The 13796-nt window shown below is 46.6% G+C and overlaps 2 protein-coding genes across 6 annotated transcripts in view; one reads left to right on the top strand and one right to left on the bottom strand.

Annotated features, from left to right (window-relative positions):
* Positions 1–971: 971 nt before the first annotated feature.
* On the bottom strand, positions 972–9069 carry dolk (dolichol kinase). 3 transcript variants are annotated; one of them, XM_038781545.1, is made up of 2 exons: positions 8993–9069; positions 972–3159 (listed from the first exon to the last, which is right to left on the bottom strand). In XM_038781545.1, the coding sequence occupies exon 2, from the start codon at positions 3140–3142 to the stop codon at positions 1409–1411; it is 1734 nt and encodes a 577-aa protein (XP_038637473.1). In that variant the 5' UTR covers positions 3143–3159; positions 8993–9069; the 3' UTR covers positions 972–1408. The 3 variants fall into 3 exon arrangements, with proteins under 3 accessions (XP_038637473.1, XP_038637472.1, XP_038637474.1); XM_038781544.1 differs by having other exon boundaries at positions 8978–9056; XM_038781546.1 differs by lacking the exon at positions 8993–9069 and adding an exon at positions 8523–8957.
* Positions 9070–9478: 409 nt separating this feature from the next.
* Positions 9479–13796, top strand: part of nup188 (nucleoporin 188) — a 126211-nt gene continuing 121893 nt past the window's right edge. For all 3 annotated transcript variants that reach the window (XM_038781467.1, XM_038781468.1, XM_038781469.1), the window contains exon 1: positions 9479–9563. In XM_038781467.1, coding sequence (XP_038637395.1) covers positions 9538–9563 — 26 coding nt within the window. In that variant the 5' untranslated portion in view covers positions 9479–9537. The remainder of the gene's footprint in view (positions 9564–13796) is intronic.

Below are 13796 nucleotides of genomic sequence, written 5' to 3'. Positions count from 1 at the left end.
TTCTATTATGATTAGATCTGCTGGTTGACAGTACGATTAAAATATTTGTCTTAGTCAATACGTGCTCTTTTTAAAAACAAAGTCTTATCATTCCTACCCTCCAGTCTTCTCCATTTGATAATGCAGGGTGGGGTTAGTGAAAGAGCATTTCATATTGAACCCAATCCCATCCTTACCCAATATCCACATAAGAACTGTCCAACAACAGGGGTCATTGGACAGTGATCCGCAATGGTAACAAAAAAAAAGACTATAGCTGCTGGAAATCTGAAACAAAACAGAAAATGCTGGCTAAACCAGCATGTCAGGAATATTTGTAAAGCAGAGTAAAGGTTAACCTTCACCAATTATCAAAACATTTATTAGATTAATCCTTGAACATTTTTTCTTTCAGTAGTTGTTGCCTGGCCGGATGAGCATTTCCAGCAATTTGGGTTTCTCTCCCAGATTCCCAACAGTTGCAGTGTTTTATTTATTACAAAATATGGCTTCCGATTGGGTGAAAAACAAATAGCAGTCGTAGTAAATCAAGCGTCAGAAATATAAAGATTGACACGATTGCATCAATGGTGCGAGTGCTTTTGTTCCATTCTTACCAATCTGAAAAGTACCATTCAGCAGGTTTTCCCTCTTTGAACTGGTCTTATGTTGAGGTGCAGGTGAAAGAAGCCAACAGTGGCCATATATTATTCTGATGTTTCTTCATTCATCTATTCTAATTAAGGGTCTTCCTTTCTTTATAGATTTTGAGGAGTGAAAACCCTTGGCTGATTTATTTTAATGGGGGCGTCATGGCGCCACAGTGCCAGGGACCCGGGTTCAATTCCGGCCTCGAGTGACTGTCTGTGCGGAGTCTGCACTTCCTCCCCGTGTCTGCGTGGGTTTCCTCCAGGTGCTCCTGTTTCCTCCCACAGTCCAAAGATGTGCAGGTTAGGCAATGATCAATTTCCCCTTCGTGTCCAAAAGGCAGGGTTACTAGGTTATGAGGATAGGTTGGGGGTATGGGCATTGGTAGGATGCTCTTTTGGAGGGTCAGTGCAGACTCAAGGGTCGAATGGCCTTCTTCTGCACTATAGTGATTGGGGGGGGGGGGGGGGTTTAGTTAATTCAGTATAAAGCAGGGAATAAACTGGGGGTCTTTCCAAGTACATATGGCTTAATTTCACATTGTTATATGAACTTGGTATTTGGGAAGCCGTAATATTTTATTTTGTATTTAGATCACCATTGCCTTAAATTAATAATTTATCAGTTAGGTATTACCTTGCTCGGAGTCACCTCTGAATATTACAATTACCTCCTTATGGTGGCATTTGAATGTTTCTATATTTCAGCTAAAGGAATACTGCCCTTGTACCTAGAAAACAGAACATTCCCCATGATGTCTGTGTTCACCCAGTTATCTAATTCAAACCATCAGCATAAGGAAAAGATACAAAGGCAATAAAAGATTGTCTATTTGATTGGTGTAAGTTTCCAACAGGGAGACTATGACAATAGACCCCACAATCCAGGTGTAGCTGCCATTCAGACTCACTGTTTTATCAAAGATCAGAATTAAAGCAACAGCAATTATCTGGGCAAAGATGGAAGTTGCTGTCCCTTCAAAGGTCTTCTTCGTTCCAGGCCACCTAACCTCTCCCACCGTGCTTCCAATAACAGAGGCCATGGCGTCGCCAATCCCCACGGCCAGGACTCCCGCATAGGGAGCCAGTGCTACCTCCCCTGGAAAAACACTGAGTGGGGCGAACACCCCAGGGAACAGCCATACAGGCAGTGTCAGTCCTAGCAGCAGATAAATGTGCGTCAGGATTAAAGGGCCACTGTCACGCTCATCAAGAAACGTGGCAAGCATTGGACTCAACATCATTCCAAGTGGTTTAATCCTGAAATGCCTTATATACTCCAACACCACAAATGCGGCAAAGCAAACCACGGCAGCAACGTACAGTAGCGGACGATCGTAGATGAGGCCTGGGATGTAGGTTGCCACTATAACAATGTGAAAGCTTTTCCGCATGGCTGTGGAAGCTTTGTACTCTTTAGATCCAGATGATTGCTTACAGTTCTGGTGAAAGACAATGAGTGCAGCCAGGAATGCCAGTGTGACCCAGTAGCTAAGCAGGTACATCCTGGTTCTGGTGGATGTGAGGAAGTTGAGAAGCCAAGCGAAAAGATGGTTCCTGGTCAGTCGGTAGAACCAGAGGGCCATGGTTCCCGATCCAAAGATAACTGTAGTCACGTGGAAAATCAGCGAGGAGACCCAGGTGTTAGAGTCCACAAAACAGTACAAAATGGTGAAAACCAATCCCAGAAGAGCCGTCCCAACCACAATCACCAAAAGGAACGATGCAAGTGGATCATAGCGGCTGTCTCCGAAAGTCAAACAACGTTTGATGAGCTGATTGGTGACTATGCTCAAACCCGACAAGAACAACATAACTTCTCCTGGGGTGAAGCTCCGTGGCATGATATAAAGGATGATGAGAGAGAGATAGACAAAAATCAATAGTACTTCCAAGATTTCGATGACCTCGGAAACCGAAAGTGTGTGTTTCAGGGCGTACATTATGGCACAGGTTGCGAAGCCGTACACAATGCTGGTATTAGTGGGCAGTGGCTTTGTGAGGCCCAGACCCAGCAGTGAGATGAAGAGAGCAATGGCCATTCCCGCAGCCGAACACACAATGCAGAACCGCTCGAACTGTACGTTGCCGACCGTCGCCCACCGCTCCTTCAGCACGATTCCTATCAGAGGCAAAACCACGCTGGCCGGCAGCAGGCCACTGCTATCGGCCGTCCTGTATTGGAAAACAGCATTCCCGGACTTCAGCAGCCGGTCCCACTTGTGCTGAACATAATAAGCCTGAACCGCCAAGGCGAGTGTGCACCAGGAAAAGGTGTTCCAGATCACAGCGTGGACAGACAACACGATGATGAAGACAATGAAAGACTCCACATAGACAGGATTTTGCAACATTGCTGCAGGCTTCTCTTCCGACGTACACAGTACCGAGAAAGGTTTGATTACCCTAGAATCCGGCAAAGTGTTTGAGGTTCCATTCCATTTGCCAACAATTATTCGCTTAAATGTCCCCTTTGTCTGATTGGATTTTCTTCCAACTTTTGCAACTGGGTACATCTAACTGACTGTCAGACCTGGAACAAAGATCGGAATGTAGACACTGCATTAGTTACAGATAGATTATAAGATGATAGTGCCAAATGTTGCAGAGGGGTTTTTCATCCATCTGCGCAAATGAATGTCAGTAAGTCAGATACAGGGGTGAAATTTAACAATTTGTTAGACCCACCAAGTTTGCTTATGTTTGTCTTTCATTCAGCTGACTTTGTACTGGGAGATCAGCAGGCAAACATGGTGCAGTCTGAAACTGAGCTCCAGTTTGAACCAATTTGCCTGTGAATGTCATGCTCAGATGACACTCCTCACCACCGGCAAAAACCGTCCCCCCACCAGACAAACAGAAATAATATGAGATTTTCAAATGATTTTGGCGCTCCCCCTGGGTGGTGCTTTAGAAGGAAGCTTATGAGCCCTCCTCCTCTCCTCTCCCCCCCCCCCCCCCCCCCCCACCCCAACAGCCTGTGGTCACCTGGGACGATGGCAACTTATTTTTAGTCACAGAATTGTTTTTTCAACATCCATTATTTCAGTGACAAACAGAAAAAAAAATCACGTTCAGCTTGGATATGCCATCAGATTAAAACACATGGAATTAAGGGATCCACGAGCCGATTCATTTCCAGTTTGGAAGTAACAAATTAAATTAAATTCTACTGAAAACAATTGGTTGATGCAGAATCAGTAACATCATTGTTTTTTCCAATACCACTATTTTGCTGAATTTAAAAGGTAACAACCACTTTCAAGGTAGCTGGGCTGGGCAGGCTTTGAAAGCAGACCAAGGCAGGCCAGCAGCACGGTTCAATTCCCGTACCAGCCTCCCCGGACAGGCGTCGGAATGTGGCGACTAGGGGCTTTTCACAGTAACTTCATTGAAGCCTACTCGTGACAATAAGCGATTTTCATTTCATTTCATGTACCATCTGTCTGTGGAGTTAATCGGGAAACATGTATTTCATTGATAAAGAGAGTAGGCTATTTGTGGTATCTTCCACTCAGCAGATGCCAAATATAACTCTTGCCATCATAAACGTGCTTAAGTGAATTGCTTCTGAGTTTTGTGTTCTCTGTTGCAACATCGGAACAGGAGTAGGCCATACAGCCCCTCAAGCCTGTTGTGTCGCTCAATTACATTGTGACGGATCTGAATCTTAATTCCAGCTACCTGTCCAGGTTCTGTAACCCCTCAAGCCTTTGCCTAACAAAAAATTCATCAATCTCAGTCTTGAAAATTTCAATTGCCCCAGCCACAACAGCTTTTTGGGGAAGAGAATTCCAGACTTTAACTAGCCCTTGTCCTTTCTGATCTCCCCTCTAAATCATCAAGCTCTATTTTTAAAGTTACATGCCCTTCTTCTGCATTCCTTCACCGGAGTTTCTATCTACTTACCTTACTAAAAACTTTGATCATCTTACCCACCTCAATTAGATCTTCTATTAACCTTCAATATTCCAGGGAACACCATGCAATCTCCCCTCATAATTTAACACTTTTAGCCCCAGTGTCCCTCTGGCAAATCTGTGCTGCACCACCTCCAAGGCTAATGTAGCCTTTCAAAGGTGCAGTGCTCATAAAGGAATGCAGTTCATGGAGTCCTGTTTAGAGCTCTGTCAACTGCAACATAACTTCTACCACTTTGTATTCCAGTCCTCTTCAGATAAGGGCCTATATTCCATTCGCTTTTTAAACCAGATTAGGGGTTGGATTCTTCCGTCCCGCCCACCGGAAGATCGCTACGGGCGGGACGCGGGCCGTGTAAAGATCCAGTGACATTGGCAATTTTCGGTCGCCGGGCGAATGGCTCTCCTCACTGACCAAGAATTGCCAAATAAAATTAGAATTGTTCAGCTTCCTGCCTTTTGTGATTGGCACATTTTAGTCAATGCTTTCCTGGGCTTTTTCCCCCCATTTCCTGAAGATGTGTTATCCGGTCTAGGAGTCTATTGAAGTGCTAATTGTGACCTTCATCTTTCTGTCATTATCCATATGATTTATGTTTTCAATTCATATCTCTGCTGGCAAGGTATATATTACAATTTTTGAAAGCATATATTTTAAAAAGCCAAATCACGCGAATGAATATTGGTGTCATGGGGCAGTGTGCTTTTTATTCGAAAGAAATTCTGACAGATTGTAAACGCCTTGAAATGTGTTAGTTGATTTTTTTTGTGCATATGGATAAATTTAAACAAAGAACAAAAGAACAAAGAAAAATACAGCACAGGAACAGGCCCTTCAGCCCTCCAAGCCCGCGCCGACCATGCTGCCCGTCTAAACCAAAATCTTCTACACTTCCTGGGTCCGTATCCCTCTATTCCCATCCCATTCATGTATTTATCAAGATGCCCCTTAAATGTCACTATCGTCCCTGCTTCCACCACCTCCTCCAGCAGCGAGTTCCAGGCACCCACTACCCTCTGTGTAAAAATACTTGCCTCGTACATCTCTTCTAAACCTTGCCGCTCGCACCTTAAATCTATGCCCCCTAGTAATTGAGCCCTCTACCCTGGGGAAAACCCTCTGACTATCCACTCTGTCTATGCCCCTCATAATTTTGTAGACCTCTATCAGGTCGCCTCTCAACCTCCATCGTTCCAGTGAGAACAAACCGAGTTTATTCAACCGCTTCTCATAGCTAATGCCCTCCATACCAGTCAACATCCTGGTAAATCTCTTCTCCACCCTCTCTAAAGCCTCCACATCCTTCTGGTAGTGTGGCGACTAGAACTGAACACTATACTCCAAGTGTAGCCTAACTAAGGTTCTATAGAGCTGCAACATGACTTGCCAATTCTTATACTCAATGCCCCGGCCAATGAAGGCAAACATGCCCTATGCCATCTTGACTACCTTCTCCACCTGTGTTGTCCCTTTAAGTGACCTGTGGACCTGTACACCTAGATCTCTCTGACTTTCAATACTCTTGAGGGCTCTACCATTCACTGTATATTCCCTACCTGCATTAGACCTTCCAAAATGCATTACCTCACATTTGTCCAGATTAAACTCCACCTGCGATCTCTCCGCCCAAGTCTCCAAACGATCTAAATCCTGCTGTATCCTCTGATAGTCCTCATCGCTATCCACAATTCCACCAACCTTTGTGTCTTCTGCAAACTTACTAATCAGACCAGTTACATTTTCCTCCAAATCATTTATACATACTACGAACAGCAAAGGTCCCAGCACTGATCCCTGCGGAACACCACTAGTCACAGCCCTCCAATTAGAAATGCACCCTTCCATTGCTACTCCCTGTCTTCTATGACCTAGCCAGTTCTGTATACACCTTGCCCGCTCACCCTGATCCCGTGTGACTTCACCTTTTGTACCAGTCTACCATGAGGGACCTTGTCAAAGGCCTTACTGAAGTCCAAATAGACAACATCCACTGCCCTACCTGCATCAATCATCTTTGTGACCTCTTCGAAAAAATCTATCAAGTTAGTGAGACACGACCTCCCCTTCACAAAACCATGCTGCCTCTCACTAATACGTCCATTTGCTTCCAAATGGGAGTGGATCCTGTCTCGAAGAATTCTCTCCAGTAATTTCCCTACCACTGACGTAAGGTTCACCGGCCTGTAGTTCCCTGGATTATCCTTGCTACCCTTCTTAAACAAAGGAACAACATTGGCTATTCTCCAGTCCTCTGGGACATCACCTGAAGACAGTGAGGATCCAAAGATTTCTGTCAAGGCCTCAGCAATTTCCTCTCTAGCCTCCTTCGGTATTCTGGGGTAGATCCCATCAGGCCCTGGGGACTTATCTACCTTAATATTTTTCAACACCTCGTCTTTTTGGATCTCAATGTGACCCAGGCTATCTACACACCCTTTTCCAGACTCAACATCCACCAATTCTTTCTCTTTGGTGAATACTGATGCAAAGTATTCATTTAGTACCTCGTCCATTTCCTCTGGCTCCACACATAGATTCCCTTGCCTATCCTTCAGTGGGCCAACCCTTTCCCTGGCTACTCTCTTGTTTTTTATGTATGTGTAAAAAGCCTTGGGATTTTCCTTAACCCTACTTGCCAATGACTTTTCATGACCTCTTCTAGCCCTCCTGACTCCTTGCTTAAGTTCCTTCCTACTTTCCTTATATTCCACACAGGCTTTGTCTGTTCTCAGCCTTCTAGCCCTGACAAATGCCTTCTTTTTCTTTTTGACGAGGTCTACACTATCTCTCGTTATCGAAGGTTCCTGAAATTTGCCGTATTTATCCTTCTCCCTCAGAGGAACATGCCGGTCCTGAATTCCTTTCAACTGACACTCTCTTTTGTTTGGTTCTCTTTTATTGGGAATGGTCATTGACTGGCATTTGCGTTGCAGGAATGTTGCTTGCCACTTGTCAGCCCAAGCCTGGATACAGTCCAGGTCTTGCTGCATTTCATGTGGACTGCTTCAGTGTTTGGGGAGTCATGAATGGTGCTGAACATTTTGCAATAATCTGCAAGCACCCCACCCATCATCTGACCTTATGTTGGAAGGAAGGTCATTGATGAAGCAACTGAAAATTATTGGGCCTGTGACACTACCCTGAGGAACTCCTGCTGTGATGTCCTGAGACTGAGATGACAGACCTCCAACAACCACAACCATTTTCCTTTGTGCTGAGCATGACTCCAAACAGTGGAGAGTTTACCCCCTGATTCCTAAGTTAGTGCTGCTTGATAGCACTGTTGATGATCCCATTATTACTTTTGCTGATGATTGAGTGCAGACTGATAGGGTGATAATTGGCCAGGGTTGAATTTTCCCTGCTTTTTGTGTACATACCAGAGCAATTTTCCACATTGCCAGGTAGCTGCCAGTTTTGTAACTGTACTGGAACAACTTGGCTCAGGGTGCGTGGCAAGTCCTGGAGCACAAGTCATCAGTACCATTGCAGGAATAGTGTCAGGGTCCACAACCTTTGCAGTGACCAGTGCCTTCAATCATTTCTTGATATCACATGGGGTGAATCGAATTGGCTGAAGACTGGCATCTATGACGATCGGGACCTCTGGAGGAGACAGAGATGGATCATGTGCTGTACTGTTCTATGTTCTATCCACTTAGCACTTCTGGCTGAAGATTATTGTATTGAGCTAGAAATAGCTGACAACAACTCACTAGCCAAATACATCCAGCAAGGAGCAGGAAACAGATTCTACATGCCCTCTACAAACTGCCCAACAGGCAAAATAAAGAAAAGTGAATAACTAAATCAAAGTAAGAAGTCTTACAACACCAGGTTAAAGTTAAACCTCAGATTTTGAAACAAACCTGTTGGACTTTAACCTGGTGTTGTAAGACTTCTTATCGTGCTCACCCCAATCCAACGCTGGCATCATAACTAAATCAAAAATACAGGATTCCAATTTCAACTGACCTAACAGCTGCGTCAGCCAAAAATAGTAAAAGACTGGTCTGACCTATAAAGCGGGATAGTTACAGTAAACTTGCCCGTCCACTCAGAGTTTGATCAATAGATGAGTGTTCATTCGATTCCGGCCATACCCTAATCCTCCAGTCACAATTAACAAAAAAACGAGTAGGCGTGTCTAAGAAAATAAACATGTCAGATCAGCTGTTTATGAAATAACAGTTTTAGCCGAACGAGAGGGAGAAAAGAAAAGCTTGGCAGCCCGCGGATCATTCCGAATAGCAGGGGAGGGCTAGCGATTAAAACACTTGGAATAGACACATTCCAGCGTAAGCAAATATAGTTAAGGGAGGGGGGTTCCTATTTTCATTTCCCATCAGTGGAACAAAACATTCGGGGGAGGTGGGGCGAACACGACCCGAAAAAAAGGCACCGTGCCTAACATAAAGACAATCTCTCACCGCACAAACACACACCTGTCACCTTCCAGGGGGCGGCCATGATAAAAGGTCAATCACGTGACGCGGGCCGCCGGGCGCCTCATCTGTAGATGATCACGTGTGGAGGTTGGGGGTGGGGCGAATCACGTGAGGAAGGTCGGCCCCGATGTAGATCACGTGTGTGGAGGCGAGACGAATGGCGCCCAGCACAGAGGGCGGGGCCGACATGGATCACGTGTGTGGGGGGGGTGGCGAACGACGCCCAGCACAGAGGGCGGGGCCGACATGGATCACGTGTGTGGGGGGGGCGCGGCGATCGACGCCAGTACAGAGGGCGGGGCCGACATAGATCACGTGTGTGGGGGGGCGCGGCGAACGACGCCCAGCACAGAGGGCGGGGCCGACATGGATCACGTGTCGGGGGGCGGATCGGACGGCGCCGAGCACAGAGGGCGGGGCCGATATGGATCACGTGTGGGGGGAACGGACTGCGTCGCGCACGGAGGGCGGGGCCGACGCGAATCACGTGCGCTGGGGAGGAGGAACGACCCCGAGCGTCTGTCACGTGAGGAGGGTCAGCAATGGCGGCGGCGGGGCTGTATGTGAGGTAAAGAAAAATAGATGAAACTTTATATTTTTTTTAATATTGAAAAAAAATACGAGAGGGGGAAGCGGATTTGAATGGGAGCCCAGGGTAAAGATACCGTATCCGAGCCGGGGGCCTGTGTGAAGGGTTTCTGGGGCTTTACCGTTGGCGAATGGGTGAGAGCGCGCTGCACACGAGTTTACATTCAAACTCTCATCAGGCTGACAGATAATGGAGCGAACAAGGGAATCTGCTCCCTGCTGGAGAATCACTCCAATCCTTTCACCCTGCTCGTTTTTGCAAAGCAGTCATTCCATATTGTGGCCTTGCGGGGCTTTGTTCCTGTTGAGGGACGTGAATTTACAGAAACCCTGACAGGAAACTTCTTCCTCTAACCCCCTCCCACCCCTTCCTGTCACTTGGTGATCTAAGAGCAACCTGGTAATTTACAGATCTGCACCAAAGAAGGCCTGGCAAACCAAGGCCGGTGCAAATAGCCCCTGATAATGCGGAAGGCACATGACTTAGCCCTTGCCAGCAGTCAGACACCTCAGCACATCTCCCAGGGGCGAGTTTCAGTCAACCTTTCCTGACATCCCCCACAGGCCATGTCTGATGTATGTAAGTTTGGTAGGAAACAGGAGCCGAAGTAGGCCATGCGGGCTCTCGTGGCTGCTCCGCCATTCAATAAAATATAATGTGGAGATGCCGGTGTTGGACTGGGGTGAGCACAGTAAGAAGTCTTACAACACCAGGTTAAAGTCCAACAGGTTTGTTTCAAATCACTAGCTTTCGGAGCACTGCTCCTTCCTCGGGTGAATGAAGCGATATGCTCCAGAAACATATATATAGACAAAGTCAAAGATGCCAGACAATGCTTAGAAGGTGAGCATTTGCAGGTAATTAGGTCTTTACAGATCCAGAGATATGGGTAACCCCGGGTTAAAGAGGTGTGAATTGTCTCAAGCCAGGACAGTTGGTAGGATTTCACAAGCCCAGGCCAGATGGTGGGGGATGAATGTAATGCAACGTAAATCCCAGGTCCTGGTTGAGGCCATACTCATGTGTGCGGAACTTGGCTATAAGTTTCTGCTCGCCGATTTTGCGTTGTTGTGCGTCCTGAAGGCTGCCTTGGAGAATGCTTACCCGGAGATCAGAGGCTGAATGCCCATGACTGCTGAAGTGTTCCCTGATTGGAAGGGAACATTCCTGCCTGACGATTGTCGTGCAATGTCCATTCATCCGTTGCCGCAGCATCTGCATGGTCTCCCCAATGTACCACGCTTCGGGACATCCTTTCATGCAGCGTATGAGGTAGACAATGTTGGCCGAGTCGCACGAGTATGTACCGCGTACCTGGTGGGTGGTGTTCTTGCGTGTAATGGTGGTACCCATGTCGATGATCTGGCATGTCTTGCAGAGATTGCCATGGCAGGGTTGTGTGGTTGTGGTCGCTGTTCTGAAGGCTGGGTAGTTTGCTGCAAACAATAGTTTGTTTGAGGTTGCGTGGTTGTTTGAAGGCAAGTAGTGGGGGTGTGAGGATGACCTTGGCAAGATGTTTATCTTCAACGATGACGTGTTGAAGGCTGCAAAGATGTCGTAGTTTCTCTGTTGGGGGGAAGTACTGGACGACGAAGGGTACTCTGTCGGTTGTGTCCCGTGTTTGTCTTCTGAGGAAGTTGATGCGGTTTTTAGCTGTGGCGCGTTGGAACTGTCGATCGATGAGTCGAGCGCCATATCCCGTTCGTTAGAGGGAATCTTTCAGCGTCTGCAGATGTCTGTTACGCTCTTCCTCGTCCGAGCAGATCCTGTATATACGGAGGGCTTGTCCATAGGGGATGGCTTCTTTAATGTGTTTGGGGTGGAAGCTGGAGAAGTGGAGCATCATGAGGTTATCCCTGGGGTTGCGGTAAAGCAAAGTGTTGAGGTGACCGTCCTTGATAGAGATGAGTGTGTCCAAGAATGCAACCAATTTTGGAGAGTAGCCCATGGTGAGTCTGATGGTGGAATGGAACTTATTGATGTCATTGTGTAGTCGTTTCAGTGATTCTTCGCTGTGGGTCCAAAGAAAAAAAATGGATGTATCTGGTGTATAACGTCGGCTGAAGGTCCTGTGCGGTGAGGAGGTCTTGTTCAAACTTGTGCATGAAGATGTTGGCATATTGAGGTGCGAATTTGGTCCCCATGGCTGTTCCGTGCGCCTGGATGAAGAACTTTTTGTGATCCAGAATGAAGCAGATGAGTTGCAGGATTGCGTCTGGAGATTTTCAGTTGTCGGTTTTGAGTACAGAGGCTGTTGCAGCAATGCCGTCGTCATGGGGGATGCTGGTGTAGAGTGCCGAGACGTCCATTGTGCCGAGGAATGTTCCTGGTTCAACTGGTCCATGGGTGCTGAGTTTCTGAAGGAAGTCCGTTGTGTCGCGACAGACGCTGGGCGTTCCTTGTACGGTCGGTTTCAAGATGCCCTCGATGTAGCCAGAGAGGTTCTCGCACAGGGTCCCATTGCCTGAAACGATAGGATGGCCTGATGTGTTGGGCTTGTGTATTTTTGGGAGGCAGTAGAGATCTCCAACCTGGGTAGTACGTGGGATGAGGGCACGTAGGGTGCTCTGAAGGTCTGGATCCAAGGTCTTGATCCATCTGTTGAGTTGGCGGGTGGGTTCCTTGGTCGAATCTGCGGGTAACTGTCTGTAGTGTTCCTGGTTGTTGAGTTGTCGGTACACCTCTTTGCAGTGCCCATTCTGTTCAGTATGACGGTGGCCCCTCCTTTGTCTGCTGGTTTGATGACGATGTTGCGGTTGGCCTTGAGATCACGGATGGCGTTGCGTTGTTCCTGGGTGACGTTCGCTGCTGTCTTGTGAATGCGACTGATGGATCTGGCATTGACGCGACTCCTGACAGCTTGAGCATACATGTCAAGTCTAGGGCAGCGGCCAATAAGATATAGGCTGATCTGCTTGCGTTGAGTTCCACATTTCCCCATCTGTTCTCTCTCCCCCATTTCCCCATCTATTCTCTCTCCCCCATATTCCCCCCCATACATAACCTTTGATCCCATGCCCAACAAGGATCTATCTATGTAGCTCTGCCTTAAAAACATTCAGTGATCTTGCTTCTGAGGCAGAGTTGCAACCCTATGTGAGAAAAGCATTTCTCCTCTTCTCTGTCCGACACCTAAATTTAAAACTGTGTCCCACTTGTTGTAGACTCACCCACAAGGGGGGACATCCTTTGAATGCCCACCTTGTCAATACCGTTCAGGATCTTATATACTTAAATCAAGTTACCCCTCACTCTTAGCTCTAGTGGAAACAAGTCCGAACTTTCCTCATAAGACAACCTGCTCCTTCCAGGTATCAATCTAGTAAATTCTACAATGCATTCAAGATCTTCCTTAAATAAGGATGCCAAAACTGCGCACACTTTTCGAGATGTGATCCCACTATGCCCCCCATAACTGAAGCATAACATCCTTACTTAAGCTGCTTAATGCCTCAGTGCAGTATAAATTTCACCACAGTTCCATGAGGGAACATGACTGGTTGCTGTGCTTATTCTTAGTATAGGTTGCAGCGCTTTTATGATGTAGCAACTTGGCAGGTTCGACAGTTTGAATCCTCTGTGATCACAATTTACATGGTCAGTGACTGTGGAGTAAACTTTTTACCTAGTTATGAAATCTAGAATTTCTTGCAAATGCTTGATGATTGAATGTTGGGTGGCACGGTAGCACAGTGGTTAGCACTGTTGGTTCACAGCGCCAGGGTCTCGGGTTCAATTCCCGGCTTGGGTCACTGTCTCTGCGAAGTCTGCACGTTCCCCCCGTGTCTGTGTGGGTTTCCTCCGGGTGCACCGGTTTCCTCCCACAAGAAGTGCTGTTAGGTAATTTGGACATTCTGAATGCTCCCTCAGTATACCCGAACAGGTGCCGGAGTGTGGCGACTAGAGGATTTTCACAGTAACTTCACTGCAGTGTTAATGTAAGCCTACTTGTGACAGTAAAGATTATTATTATGTATTCTGCAACCAGAATATTAATAGAAAATAACAGTCAATATTTTTTATTAAAATTTGCCCTTCAATTAATGGAGAGATTTTCCTGAAAATGTTACCATGTCATTTTGTACTTCCTGTAGTGCTGAGATTGTACATCTTTTGCAATTTCTAATTTGGAATTCTTATGGTTTTCTTTCCTTTTCTCAGCCATGTGATCCAATGACACTATCTGGCAATGTGACTGGCAATTTGTGTCAT

The sequence above is a fragment of the Scyliorhinus canicula genome, chromosome 21, assembly GCF_902713615.1.
Source record: "Scyliorhinus canicula chromosome 21, sScyCan1.1, whole genome shotgun sequence".
NCBI lineage: Eukaryota > Metazoa > Chordata > Chondrichthyes > Carcharhiniformes > Scyliorhinidae > Scyliorhinus > Scyliorhinus canicula.
Note: the sequence above shows the minus strand (reverse complement) of the source record. Positions and strands in the feature narration are given on the sequence as shown.

Excerpts from the sequence above, each read along its gene's own strand:
- dolk (XM_038781545.1), bottom strand. The coding sequence starts at position 3,142 with ATGTACCCAGTTGCAAAAGTTGGAAGAAAATCCAATCAGACAAAGGGG.